Below are 14,970 nucleotides of genomic sequence, written 5' to 3'. Positions count from 1 at the left end.
TCTCTCTCTCTCTCTCTCTCTCTCTCCCACACACACACACACACACACACACACACACACACACACACACACACACACACACACACACACACACGCACACACACACACACACACCCTGTCAGCTGCTTACTGCAGGTGTGAGGTGTGAGGGCTGCAGGTGGCCCTGAGAGCAGATTCCAGGCCTATCAGTCATGGCTTATCAGCAGCAGGCACTGAGCTAAAAGGTTCCTACCGAGCACAGGGCTTCTGCCCACCCTCTGGCTGTGGATTTGTGAGAATTCCTTCCGAGGTATATTGATTATTTATCTGCTGCTGTCATAAAACACCCTGAGCAAAAGCATCTTAAGGAAGAGAGTTTATTTTGACCTCTGGTTTCAGAGGAACAAGAGTCCACCATGGGGGTGGGAGAGGCGCTCATCTTTAATCCCAGGACTCAGGAGGCAAAGGCAGGTGGATCTCTGTGAGTTTGAGGCCAGCCTGGTCTATAGCGCAAGTTCCAGGACAGCCAGGTCTACACAGAGAAACCCTGTCTCAAAAACAAACAAAGAAGTCCATAATGATGGGGAAGCTGAGACATCACATTACAACCACTAGCAAGAAGCAGAGAGAGCAACGGGCCTTGAGGCTTTCCCCTCTCAAAGGCAGCCTGCACGGTATGCTTCCTCCAGCAAGGCTGCCCCTCCCATCACCTCTCCACACTGCACTACCGACTCAGAGTCAGGTGCTCAAATACCTGAGACTATGGCGGACATTTCTCGTTCAAACCAGCACATCTGCGAAAACGTAAGACAACTTCCTCGTAACTCTCAGTGACAAAGCTCCCAGTGGGATAATTGGGTTTATTTACAGAGCCTAGGTGGAGAGTTACTGCCAGGAGTGTAAGTGACCCCGAAGCAGCCTGGATGGAAAGTCTTAGCACAGAGGATGGCTTCCCCAGAGTTTCACAGATAGAGCCCTGTCAGCCTCCCATAGCCTATATACTCCAGCACCGCCCCACCAAGAGGGCACTCAAAATTAGGGATGACTTGCGTAAAAGTGCCTGGGAGGGGCAGCTGGACTTTCTGAAGGTCCAGCGACCCTCCCCGTCCTGTCCCCGTGAGGAAAGGTGCAGAGCCAACAGATCTTCTCGCAATCCCAAGACTGCAAGCTGATCTGGTGACAATGGTGGCTGCTTTGCTTGGAGGACCTTGTTCTACAGTAAGACTGGCTCAAAAGTTTAATTTCTTCTTCCACAAGAGTAGGGGCTGGCTGGGCAGTGGTGGCACATGCCTTTAATCCCAGCACTCGGGAGGCAAAGGCAGGCAGATTTCTGAGTTCGAGGCCAGCCTGGTCTACAGAGTGAGTTCCAGGACAGCCAGGGCTACANAGAGAAACCCTGTCTTGAAAAACCAAAATAAACAGAGAGAGAGAGAGAGAGAGAGAGAGAGAGAGAGAGAGAGAGAAAGGGGGGGCTGGGGATTGAGGTGGCATAGATCAAACAGTATCATCAGAGAGCCCTTGGCCTTGAAGCCAAATCTCAGTCCTTTATCTATTTATTCTATAAAGTGGAGGGCCTGCTTCCTATTCAACAGCCCAAGAGAGGCAGACAAGCCCATTCTCCTACAAAATGCCAACCCAAGGAGGTGCTGCACTGTCTCTGTAAGGGGTCCTTGGTCTGCCAGGATTAGTTAGGGCTTACCATGGGGGCCCAGCTGTAGGACCAGACCTCCCACCCCGGAGGCAGTATTACATATCCTAAGCTAGAGCTAAGAATCGTAGCTCTTACTGTCTGGATTATTTTAGTTGTTGGAGGCAGTTTCTATACGTTGTGGATTGCCCTGGTGCTATTTGTATTTTGATGCTAATTCTGCTTCCTCAAGAGGAGCTGCCCTGAGGAGGGGATCAAGTACTCAGATGATTTCATGTGAACTTTCTCCCCATTCTAACTGGTCAAATAAAGGCTTGTGATTGGGCAGTGGAAGGAAAAGGTGAGGCTGGAGGTTTTAGAGATGGGGAGCGAGAGGAAGGAGGAGGGGGAGAGGGGGAGACAGAGAAGTCTGAGGAGGAGGAGGAGGAGGAGGAGGAGGAGGAGGAAGGAAGATGGAGCAGAACCACGTGGCCCGGAGAAGAGATCTCATAGCTGGGGAATAGAGTAGTATAGTGGTCTATCTGCCCAATCTGGGCGTGCAGCTTATAAATATGGTAACTAAGTTGCAATGTTCTTTACACAGGCTTATTGGGGTTGGAGATTTACAGCAACATCCATATCACCAAGCTGTGGATGGGTGAAGACACTTACTAAGCTGCACCAGACGCCACGCTGGGAGAAAACATGGATACAAGGGAGCTTGCGCTGAGTCCAGCCCGCAAAGGTATCTGACGCAGATGAGGAAGACAGCTCAGGGCCTTCACAGGGCAGCGGGCATTCCAACTGTGAGATGGTACCCACCCAAGGACCCGCAGGGCCTTCTTCAAAGACACCCCAGTGGGTGTCGGGGGCTCACTGCTCTCCAAAATGCATCACTGAACTTGGATCTCAGATGTGAGCCAAAAGACTTTTCAGGTGTAAGTGAGTATACCCCAAATGTTGGGTGCGTCACCCTCACACTGCAAACAGATTCTCCCTGTGTGCACACATGCATGTCAGGGGACGACCTCGCTCCTAGGGAGACTCCCACCTTGTTTTTTAAGACGGGATCTCTCACTGGGACTAGGGGCTCCCCAGATTCGTTAGTCTGGCCATCCAGTGAGCCCTAGGGATTCCCTTGCCTCTCGACCTCCTCAGGACCAGGATTGCAGGCACAGGTCACTACAAGGCTTTTTTATGTGGTGCTGGTGAACCCAGGTCTTCACGCTTGTAGCAGACTGAGCCATGGCCCTGGCTCTAAGCATCAGTCCTCAAGAATTCAAACTTAACCCAGCGGGCTGGTAGCTGACAGATAAGGGAAAAAAAAAAAACAAAAACAACTGATTCTTCACTCTTGATTTATCGACACCATGACTTAGTAGCCAGAAGGCAGACTTTACCAAGGAAGGAGGTGAAAGGTTGGAGCCTGCAGATCGATGTGGAGCTGTACAGGCTAGCAATGAATAGCCACCAAGAGCTCCAAAGTCAGAAGTCAGCCCAATGAGCCCACTCAGGAGGCCCTATCCCCAGAAGAACTGAAACACAACAGAGACCAAAAGTCCCTAAAGTCAGCCGGGGTGGGGGGGTCAGGGGCTGGAGTGTGTCACCCTGGAGCACCCGAAGTAGCAGAGGATGTGGAAATAAGACCGGAAACACCCAGGCAGAATGAGAGATGGCTGAATGGAAAGGCCAGTGCCTCCTGGCTCCCGTGACCAGCATCTCCCAGGACATCCGGATGCCTGGAAGGACACTCACACCTCTGCTCTGGGAGTGGGGCATGGGCATCTTTCTCCCTGTCACCAAGGACCTGTGTGGAGAAAGCTCCCCTGGAGGTCTGAGAAAGTCCTCCCGTCCCAGGAGCACCATGGTGAGTGTCCTAGTCCACTGAGCAGCCACCGTCCACCCTCATGACAGTGACCTTCCAGTTGCCAGGCTCCAACAAGCACGAGTTAGCCTCAGTGGAAGCTTGCTGCTGCTACTATTAGACCGTAGTAAATTCAACAGTGTATTAAAGCCATATGCAAATTTGTAATATGCAAATTATCCAAATGCAAGATGGACTAATAGTTAAGCTGGTGGCTTATGCCTGTGGTCCTCACACGCAGAAGGCTGAGGCTGGAGAACTGCCATGAGTTCAAGGCCAGGCTGGTCTACATAGGCAAAAGGGCCTGCATGCTGGTACTCAGTTCTTAGTCCCAGCTATCAGGAGGCAGAGACGAGGAGATGTCGGAGTTTGAGTCCAGCCTGAGCTACCGAGTAAGATTCTGTCTCTAAAAAGAAATATTTTTAAATTTGTTTTTGTTTGTCAAGATGGTTTCTTTGTGTAGCCCTGGCTGTCCTGGAACTCATTCTGTAGAGTGAGTGAGGCTGGCCTCAAACTCAGAGAGATCCACTTGCCTCTGACTCTTGAATGCTGGGATCAAAGGTATGTGCCATTACCACCCAGCAAGAAAAAAAAGAAAGAAGGAAAGGAAAGAAAAAGACATTAATGCATGCTCCAAACCATGGGTGCTCAACAGTGAACATCTAGAAGAGTCTCTATGAACTCTCACCCTGTACCAGATTCACTCTTGCCTTGTTCCGTGGGGACTGAGACCTTCATAGCATGACCACATCCCACTCAGAAAGCATCTCGGGTACTCAAGTGAGTGGGAACAGGGCTCCATTTCCCCACAGTTCAGGAGCCAAGCACGCAGATGGAACGGGTGGGTTTCCAGCAAAGCCCTTTTTTGTTGTGTTTTGTGAGACAGGGTTTCTCTGCATAGCCTTGGCTGTCTTGGGACTTGCTCTGTAGACCAGGCTGGCCTCAAACTAAGACCTGTCCCCTCTGCCTCCCGAGTGCTGGGATTAAAGATGCGCCCCACCACTGCCTGGCTCAGAGAAGCCTTTGTCATCTTGTTTTCATGTGGACCCTGCTGCCCCCTCCCCCTCCTAAAGATGCCAGTTCTCCAGGCTCAGGCCTCAGCTTCACTACCTCCCCATGGGCTGCAAACCGTCCCATTGAGAATTAAGCCTTCACTGTGGAACTCGGAGGGGGAGGAGTGGGGGAGGTGGCTTGAATGAGAATGGCCCCCACAGGCTCCTATATTTGAACCTTGGTTCCCAGCTGGTGGAACTGTTTGGGAAGGATTAGGAGGTGTGGCCTTGTTGGAGGAGGTGTGTCACTGAGACAAGGCTTCAAGGGTTCAAAAGCCCATGCTAGGTCCAGTGTCTCTCAGTGTTGCCTGCGTCAAGGATGTAAAACTCTCAGCTGCTTCTCCAGCACCATGTCTGCCCGTAGGCATGCCACCCCCACCCCCACCGTGATGATAAGAGACAAACCCTCTGAAACTGTAACCAAGTCCCCGGTTAAATGCTTTCTTTTATAAGAGTTGCCTTGATCTGGTGTCTCTTCAGAGCCATTCAACAGTGACTATGACAAAAGAGGACAATTCAGTCCATAGAGATCAGAGACAAAGCTTACAGCCTTACTTCCCCACACAGAGCTCAGGTGGGAGAGACAGGAAGCCGTAGCTGAGATGGGGTGAGGCAGCTGATACCAGAAGCAGGCCACGCTGCTGCTGCTCAAACACCAGGGAAGCAAGGTTGGGGTACAGCTGAGTGGGGGGCAGTAGGACACAGCTTTTTTTCATACATCCTGTACTGGTGTCCTGGAGCTACCTTCATTGACCCTCTAGGCCCTCCTTGGTGTGACCAAGATGACCTCTTACAGGCAACGGGGACAGGGCCCTCAGGTCTGCTGGTTTTTAAGCTGGTTTCAATCAGTAAGAGGTGTTAGTACAGGAGACAGCCAAGGAGTTCCTCTTGTTCCCTGCCATGAAAGGTGTTCCCAGCAACAAGTTCCGTCCCCTTGGTGGTTCTGGCTCCGATGGAGCAGCTCCTTTTGCTCAAGTCCCCCACAGCCGGGCTCAGGCCCTGAAATCTGGTGGCAAGACTTCCTCCCACTGAGCTCTGAGTGGAAGCACTGGTCTAGGGACTACAGCAGGAGCCGCTCAGCCAGAAAGCTATTCCACTTGGCACCGCTTAGCTGCATTTATGGCTTCCCTGGCTGTTTCCGTGTGTAGCTCGGTTACTGCTCAGCATCCCTAGGTAGAAATGGAATCCAGGAATTCTCTCTCCATTTCCAGATCCAGTTCCTCCTCCTGTGCAGGATCCAACATCATAGACACCAGCCACCAGCATGTTCTGCAGCCCTCTGTGCCAGAAAACTGTGGGCAGTAGGGAGGGGCAGGATTTAAAATGCACCGAGCCAGGAGCCAGTCTCAGAAACCATCCCAATTGCCAGGGGGAAAACCTATACAAGGAGGGTTCTGTTCTGCAGCCTGAGTCAGAGATGTAGCTCTAATCAGAAGGGCGGGCGGAGACATATCTGATCATTATAAATGTCTCACGTGCCGCTGGCTCTTGACTGGAATCACACTGCCAGGACAGCATAAAAACTGCGCCCACTACGCACTCTCCCTCCATAAATCTCCACTCTGGGGGCTGGGCAGATGGCTCAGTGGGTAAGGTGCTTGCTGCATAGCATGAGGACATGGGGTCAGATCCCCAGTACCCACATAAGAAATTGTAATCCCAACACTGAGGAGGCAGAGACAGGGGAATCCACAAGACTCACTGGCCAGCCAGTCTATATCAATGGGGGAACTCCAAGCAAATGAATAAGACTCTGTCTTAGCTGGGGTAGGTGTGGTGGTGGCGGTGGCAGCGCATGCCTTTAAGCCCAGTACTAAAGAGGCAGAGACAGGGGGAATCTATGTGAATTCAAGGCCAGCCTGGTCTATAGAGCAAGTTCAAGGACAGCCAAAAGCTACTCTGAGAAACTCTGTCTAGAAAAAAATACAAACAAGCAAAATAAACAAACAAAAAAATTAGAGAAGGGGGGAGGGGAGAGGAGAGGAAGAGTGTCTCTGTCCCAGAGAAACAAGGAAGGTGGTAATTGAGAAACAATGCTCAGGGTTGGCCTCTGATCGCCAGTCACAAGTGCATGCACACCCACAAGAGGGAACATGCACACACATGACCCCTCTCCCATCCCCCTCTTCTTCTTCTATAGGAATCCCAGCCACCAAAATAAATGAAATTTCAGTCTGTCATGGCGATGTGTACCTTAAATCCTGGCCCTTGGTACAAAAGGGTGGAAGCCTTAAATTCCAGTCCAGCATGGACTACAAAGTGAGTCTGACTCAAATCCTGACCCAAAAGATAAGGGGGCAGGGGAGAAAGAGAAGAAGGAAAGATACTCACCACTCAGAAAGATAAACTTTCTGTTTTCTCCTCAGAAAATAAAACACTGGTCTTGGTGGAAAAGAGAAGCCAAAAAAAGTCACGAAAATGTCACCTTGGAGAAGTAACAGCTTAATTGATAATTTTCTAGATTTCGTGTTATTTCCGATACTTAATAGCTGTTTCAAACTTACAGTTAAAATTGAGGGCAATACCTGCACTCAGCATACCGAGGCAGGGGGTCACCACTTTTTAAGTGTTTAAGCACACTAACTTAGAACCCCAAGTCTCCGAGAGTATGGGTCTGCCATTGCTAATCTTCATTGTCAAGGTGACTGGACTTGGTCTCACAGAGGAGGCGTACCTCTGTCCTGCCTGTGTCCAGGACAGCGTTTTCAGAGAGCTTTAATGGGGGAGGGAAGACCCTCCCTGAGTGTAGGCAGCACAATCCCATAGGCGGGTGCTCTCTGCTGCATAAAAGAAACAAGGAGCTGAGCCCCGACATTCACTTCCCCCTCTGTTTCCTGACTGTGGGTGAAGGGTGACCAGCTGCCTCCAGCTCCAGCGTCCATCATGAGCCGCCACCCCCACTCCCATGGACTGGCCCCTTCACAATGTGAGCCAAGATGACGCGTCCCATGCTTTTGTTAGGTACTTTGTCACAGCAACAGGAAGGGAACCAACTTGTAATTCACTTCACCTTGGGGTCACTGGATTACCACACAGGGGTTCCTCATGGAGAGGAGGAGGCTAGAGGATTGCCATGCTGAGAGTTCCTGGAGGAGCCACCAGGATGGTGAGAGGAAGACTAAGGTCAGAGGAACAAAATGTTAACATGCAGGAAAAGCCATCCCTGGCCAGCCAGAGGAAGGAAGCTTCCAGAAGAAATCACTGCAAAGTAACCAGCCGGCAGACAATGGTTGCCAAGTGACCCCAGTAGCCTGTCACCTGCAGCCATCGCTCCATGTCCAAGCCTGGGTTCGGGAGGTGACAGGGATGGAGAGATCACACTGCACCAACCTCGTGTGCCAGTCACTGCAAGGAATGAAGATGGTGGACAGCTGGTCTCAACAGCAAGCCAGCGCAGGGACCACTCAGCAGATTGATGGAGAGCTTCTCTCCATCACACCTTTTGATGAGATGCTATCCTGAGGATACCTTCCTGGCTGCGGGTGACAGCCATAACAATAGTCAAAGAGTCACTGTTATGGTCGAGAGGGATCATTGTGCCAGATCCTCTAGGAAAGCGGGTGAGGGGCCACCAGACACAAGACGTCCACTCTGAAGAGCCACCAAAGCTCTGGCTTTGAGCCGCACCTGGTATGTGACTTCCCGGCAAAAGGGCCTGAGTGACAGGGACATGCAACCCTGAGAGCATGTGGTGCGGCTCAGATAATTAAACGATATGTTTCACACTTGTGGGGACGAGCAGGGCAAGGGACAGAAAAGTGAATCTTACAACAGGTAGGGTCTTACGTTCCCGGTTCCACTTCCTGATTGCGTTGCTCAAGGAAAAGTTCACGACACAAAACATCGACCACAGGGCAACAGCAGCAAAACAAACGAAGGAAAGTGATGGATACAGAGCCTGGCTCAGAAAGTCTTTCCAGAGGAGGTGGAAATCAAATAAAATAAAGGCAACTGAGGTCCACAGTCAAAGCCGGCCCACAGCCACCAGGAAGCTCTGCCACCCAGTGACTCACCCGACATAGCTGAGGTTTTACCACACCTTGTAAGCAGGGAGGCAGTGCGCTGCCAGTGCTGGTGAGAAGCCACCATTCCTCCCGGCTCTCTGGTACATCTTGCTGCCCTTTTGTCTAGCACCCTGCAGTACCCATGCGACCCAGAAGCCCTCAGCTCTAACCTCGCCTAGCCACGCGCCGGCTCTGCTCTACCGAGCCAAAGATATAGAATTATCGGTGAGCTTTACAAATGACTCCTCCAGATCCCTCTGTTTCCAGCGGTCAAGTCCCTAGCACGCTGGAAGATGACAAGCACTGGATGTAACCCACTTCCAAGTTGCTTGGGTTACAGTAGCCTTATCCTCCGGCTGGGATCTGATCCTCTACAAAGAGGGTTGTGAAAGGAGGGCCCCAGGATGCAAGTTCCATTGATCTCAGCTCAAGGCCCTGGGCAGCCAGCCAGTTAGCTCACTGGTGCCCAGCCCTTCCTGGTAACCATGCTCACCTGGAACACAGCTCAAACCTGAGCACGGTTGCCACTATTCCTGAGTCAGCTGCTGCCCCAACACGCCTGGCCTGGCGAGGACCTGGGTCTAACACTCCAGGGCTTCTAATGCTGCTGTGGCCCACCCTTTGCTCCAGATATAGTCTGGGGGAGTCAGAGTGTGAGCATGCCCTGGGAGGAGTGAGGAAGAGACCACTGTGGCAGAGACTGCAGCCACCAACTGCCACACAGAAGGCAGGAAGCCTACATATGGGTCCTCTCCTGGGGATCCTCAAGCCAGGGTCAGGTGGGTTGCTTCCTCGAGCCTCAGTTCCACAGAGGCCTTCTCCGCCCCTGATTTCAGCATTCCAATCAATGCTGAAGGTCAGGGTTTGACTGGTGACTTGGGACCCAGCCAGGTAAGGTCTGGGTCCAAGGGCCATCCTGCGACCTGAAGCCAGGATTGGCTTTCCTCACTCCCGGTTCCTGTCCTGAGGTCTCAGGCGGCCAACAGTCAGGCTTCATCGAACCAGGTCAGATCAGTCCCCCAAACAAAGCTTGGTTGTTGGAGATCTGCTAGCGGCCACTGACAAGAAAGGCTCCTGGGGCCGCCACCCCCCTCTGGTCAGAGTAGCTTGGTGTCATCTTCACCCTGGCTGCAAGTGGACCCGAGCCCAGGGCAGGGTTGGAGAGATAAGGCCAAGAAACTGGGCTGGGAGCAGACTGCCCCTCAGCCCTCAGGGCCCTTCAGTGCTGTTGCCGAGAGCCACAGGGAGCAGCCAGAATGGAGCCTGAGTCTCAGCGGCGCTCAGCAGACACTTCTGGAATAAATGGCTCAGAGCACATGGAAAATTAAAACGGATCAGGAACTCTGGGGAGTCAGGGCCCCTTGCAGCTCAGCATGGCTGTTCTGGCAAGCCTGGCCAAAGTTCCTGGAGCCAGAGCAAAGCTGTCCCAGAGACCTGCCCACCTGTCACAACTGGCTTTGCTGCTGCCACAGACAACCCTGCAAGCCTGGGTGCCACAGGACCCCTATGCCTGACACTACAAGTGCTTTCAACCAGGGCTTAGACTTCTCTTAAATGGTACTTTGGGATCGCAAGACCTGTGGCAGAGTCAGGACTCTGAGGTCTCTCTAGGAGCCCCTCAGCACAGCAGGGCTGTTCTTGGTGTCTTTGCAAGCCCCAAGCAGCCTCTGGTCCTGATGACTCCCCCCATAAATCCTTAAAGCAGTGAAGAGCTGGGATGTTTCCAAGGTAACAGCCCCAACAAGCAAGCCTAAGATGGGGCAAGAGTCACCCCTTTCTCTACCCAAGCACCCTTTGAGCCCAGGGTCTCTCTCTTCGGAGCCCTTGACATCCCTGGGACCAAAAGAGCACTCAGCATGTACCCTGGGGCCTGACTCTGTGCTGGTCTGTGCGAGATCTTTCTTATCAAAACCATCTTTAGCAAATTGCAGAGCCCACGCAACACTGCCCACGGACAAACATGCGGAAACCCGGTCGCCTCCGGGTTCAATGCCTGCCTTGATGCCTCAGGCAGCCTGGGACAGACAGGACCATCTGAGAAGGGCACAGAGAGTTCAGGTGGGAGCACACCTTCCACAGTCTTGTTTAGACATCCAGGCGAGGCCTTCAGGCACATGGACAGCCCAATGTCTGACTAAGCCAGCTGCTCCTGAATGACAACTCTGTCCCCTCCGCACCCATCCTGGTGTAAGCAGATCCCACGGTAGAAGGTGGGCTCTTTCATACTCTGCCTGGTACATTTTACTCAACGCTATGCTGGTAAGCTGCTTCGGAGTGGAAAGCTGGGAAGGAGGCAGGGGCGGACGGGCAGGCAGGGTGGATGGCTGTCCATGCCTGAACTTGCCTTCCCACCTCCCCCAGTGGTCTGGGAAGGGCTGATTCCTAACTTGTGCTCAGTCAGCTCTCTTGGGACTAGGGCCCTCAGGATCTGGGCAAGGATGGGACACAGCCATAGACTAACTGCTTGAGGAGGCTGCTTCCTCTCTAGCCCACATCCCTTAGATACACTGGAGCAAGCAGGCTTGACCATGAGGAGCCTCGAGGTAGCCAGAGCAGACACTGAGGTATGGAGGGACCAGAGGCGAAAGAAGCTTTTTGTCACCCACACTCACCAGCTCGTGGGTAGCTTACTCAGAAGTGACCTCAGAGGGTACGCCCCTCACCCTTCCAAAGCCCCCTAGAGTGCTGGGTAGGGCTGAAACCCCTCATCCTATAGATCTCCTGGGACTGAATCCCTGCCCAGTACAGAGCTGGAAAAGCTAGGAAAAGCTAGCCACCTGCTTTGAGAGTCTTCTTCTGAAAGCCACAGGAATCCCAAAATAATTCCAAAACACACACAGAGATATGCTTGCCCAATTCTGGTGGCTCACAGATAAGTCCCCCACCCCACCCCCACCCCCCGGCCTCTGCCACTGAAGATTTCCAAGAAAGCCAAGGGCACTGAAGAGAGGAATTCCAGGAGACTCAGATGCTGTGAGAAGCCAGAGTTCAGGACCCCAGAAAACAACAGGAATAGCCTGCAGCTGGCTCCAGCATAAAGGAATCTGCAAACCATGGACATCTAGGGGAGTCAGGGAAGCCCTGCCCCCCCCCAATGGGTCGCACACAACCTCCTATGGCCCACGGCAGTAATTCCTGGGATAGCGGCCAGAGAGCTAGAATAGGTACCTCTGGACCTTTTCCTGTAGAAACTCACTGTCACAACCAAGCACCATCCACGTTTAACAATGAAATGTGTGGAGTGAAGAACTCCAGTCCCTACAGCAGCTTGATCCCAAGAGCTTTACAGTTCAATGCTCCTGCCCTTAACCACTGAGCCACATGGCTCTAGCTTTCCACTGAAACAAAAGGGAAGACGTGTTCAGGAAGAACCAGGGCTACGCTAAGCCTGCCAGAGGGTCCCCCAAATGCCCCTGGTGTCCTGCAGCTTCCCTACCTGGCAAGACCCGTCTTATTTTCCACTGCGCCAGATCCCTTACTCTCAGAAGGCAGGCTCAATCTCAGACACCCCCAAAGCCCCAAGCCCCTCCTCCTGAGTGCCCAGAGAACTTGGAGGAGACGGGGGGGGGGGTGTGGGGTGTGGTGGTGGTAATGAGCTGGTGTCTCACCCGTATCTTGCCTCCTCAGTGACAAGGCAAGCTCCTACAAGCACATCTGTCACTGCGTGGCGCCCTCTGGCCCGACTATGGGTGCCCATCTCTGAAAGCATCCAGACAGACTTCTCAGCTCCCGTCCAGAGAGGCCCAGGACTGCTCACCGCGAGTCTCTGATCACAGTGTGGCAGCCAGTCTGCGTGTTGGGAGTTCATAAATAGGTCTAAAGTGCTATTCCCACTCAGCCTACGGGGAAAGCACAAACCTCTCTGGTTACCCTTGCATTTGCAGATGCCGTAGAGATCTTTTGCATTCTTTGCTACTTTATTGAGTTTCTGGTGGCAATGGGGCTTAGGGACAATCTAACTTCAGCGAGTGACCCTATTCAGAATGGGGCTGGCCCCAGGAAACCCAGAGAAAACCGGCATGGAGCTGAACCCCTACCACCCAACCCCGTACAACTGCAGACCCAGAACCCCTTGGTGCACTGCCAGGGAGGGAACAAACTAGATATGGTCCAGGCCCTTCCTTTGGCCCATCCTCCAAGGGCCCTGCCCCTTTAGGTAAACACAGAGAATTGAAGATCTTAGTTTTACAGGGGCTGTAAGCTGGACGTCCACAGGACTTATCATAGAAAGTTCCATCTTTTGACAAAAATTTACCCTGTCGAGGTTGGGTGGGTATAGGCGAGATGGTGGGGCATGCACTGGTCCACCCCTCCCATGTCCAGGAAGCTCCAGGCTCAGCCCCCCTCCCCCCATCCAGACTTGGGGTGGTGGGGTCTGGGGTTTGTGCAGTAAACCTGTGAGCTGAGAGGACCTGGCTACCTCAGTGTCCGGCATCGACCAGTCAGGAAGTGTGAAGGACCAAGGAGAAGAAAGCACAGCCCATCCCCAGGCCAGCCAGGGAGGCTGGGAAGTGGCCCCAATGCCCACAACCATTCCAAACATCTGGAGCATGCTGGGGAGGGAGAAGGGCCCAGTGCCAAACCAGAGCACGTACCACCTGGAAGCCCCCTCCTCCCCCACCATCACATCAGCAAGTTCTCCTGAAAAAAAACGCCAGTGTCGGGGGTGAGGGGGAGCAGCCAAGTTAGCAACTTAGAGCTTCTGCTGTGGAAGGCTTTTTTTTTTCAAGGCTTTTTTTTTTTTTTTTTTTTTTTTTAAAGGGAAGCTAAATGACTCTCTTTGAGATGAAGTAAAGTCATTTTTGGTTCCTGAATTTGGAAAGCAAGAGGAAACAGAACAAGACCTCGAGGCAGGAGAATGGCCCAAATGACCTCTTCAACTCTAACTCAGTCTCCCGATTCAGAGTTCTTATCTTAAATGAATTCATGGGTTCTTGGCAGAGAGCTTCCTGTCCAGATAGATTAGGAGAGGAACCTGAAGAGAGGGTTTGTGAAGTTAGGGGAGGTGGACATTAGATCAGGCCTGGACGGGTAAGATCAGGGTTGACTTAGCCTGAGCTCACAGCCTCAGTTGGGATGGAGGCCCTGAGTAACAGAGTGGGTATTTAGGAAGGATCAGTGTAGAACCCCTGGAGAGCCCAGTAGACAGACAACACACACACACGCACACACACACACACAACACTCTACCTGCCATAATGAGGTTGGCATGCTTGGGCACTTGTGGCACCCTGAGACCCAAAGAACTGGCCCAGACCTCCTGGGTGGTCCTGTTTGGAGACCTTCCAGTGCCCCACTGAACAAATGACTAAAAAAAAATGATGCTGGGGCCTGGTCTCCATCAGGCTTGCTCAGATTAAGGCAAAGACCCCTCTACCCGGCCCCACCCACCCAGACTGCAGTCAGGCCGGTCAACCACTACCTGTAAGTCAAACATTCCACAGGCAGGGCGAGAAGGGTGCCTTCAGAGCGGCCCCTCACACTCTAGAGTGAGCCAGGTCTGCGGGGGACAGCGAAAGGAGACAACTAAGTCAAAATCAGAAGAAACGCTACCGCTCACAGGACAAGAGCCGTGCATATCCGCCTCCTCCAGGCCCTAGCGACTCGCGTCTGAGCATAGGGAAAGTCAAGTACTGGGGACAGCAGAGCTCCGTCGTGGAGTGACCCCACGATCCCCATCTGTGGAAGGGGGCAGTACAGCTGGGGGCTCTAGACTGCCCTAGGGATACAATGTCCGGCGAGGTCTGGGCTACCGGAGCCACTTGGTTCCCGGGTGGCCTTGCCCACTCCGACCGCCAACGCTCAGGTGACCCGCACAGGTCCCCGTTGTTGACCCTCCCCACGCCGGGCGCGGCGCCCACCTGAGTAGGACTTCTTCATGGTGCCGCCGTGGCCGCCGCTCCCAGGAAAGTGTGGTGGCGAGGCCGCGGGGCGCGGGCTCCCAGGTGGCTAATCCGGGTCGCCGGAGGGCGGGAGGAAGGCGGGAGCACGGCCGCCCCGCCCCGTCGAGGTGCGCGCCTCGCCCCGCCCTGCGCCCCCACGCAGGTGCGTCCCGTGCCACCCGCTACAGCCCCCCTGAAGCCGAAAGTAAGTCACCGCAACTTTCCCGGGGTCAGGAGGGATTTGGAAGAGGAGGAGACAACCAGGGAGGCCCGCCGGCCATCAACGGAACAGTCGCGGAGTGCCAGGACGCTGGTTTAGGGAACCCGGCTGAGCTCTATCCACCGGTGCCACGCCGGGCCGCGCTGGCTACACTGATGGGCCTGGGCCTCCGTGTCCTCTTCCGGAAGGTGGCCGCCTTGGAGCTGGTCATTATTTCTGTCGCACTTGACATTCAAGAAGAGTCCACTCCATGCTTATTCCTGGCTCCGTGTCTCCCTGTAACAGCCCGAGCCGGGAATATGGATCCCTGCAGCTGCAGAGCTTCTTTAAATTCTTATCCAT

At 53.3% G+C, this 14,970-nt stretch overlaps 1 protein-coding gene across 1 annotated transcript in view; it reads right to left on the bottom strand.

Annotated features, from left to right (window-relative positions):
• Septin9 (septin 9) overlaps nt 1-14,500 on the bottom strand; it is a 164,091-nt gene extending 149,591 nt beyond the window's left edge. Inside the window, exon 1 of the mRNA XM_021211893.2 lies at nt 14,388-14,500. Within this exon, the coding sequence (XP_021067552.1) occupies nt 14,388-14,406 (19 nt within the window). The 5' untranslated portion in view covers nt 14,407-14,500. The remainder of the gene's footprint in view (nt 1-14,387) is intronic.
• Between the last annotated feature and the right edge of the window lie 470 nt (nt 14,501-14,970).

The sequence above is a fragment of the Mus pahari genome, chromosome 14 (assembly GCF_900095145.1).
Source record: "Mus pahari chromosome 14, PAHARI_EIJ_v1.1, whole genome shotgun sequence".
Classification (NCBI taxonomy): Eukaryota; Metazoa; Chordata; class Mammalia; order Rodentia; family Muridae; genus Mus; species Mus pahari.
Note: the sequence above shows the minus strand (reverse complement) of the source record. Positions and strands in the feature narration are given on the sequence as shown.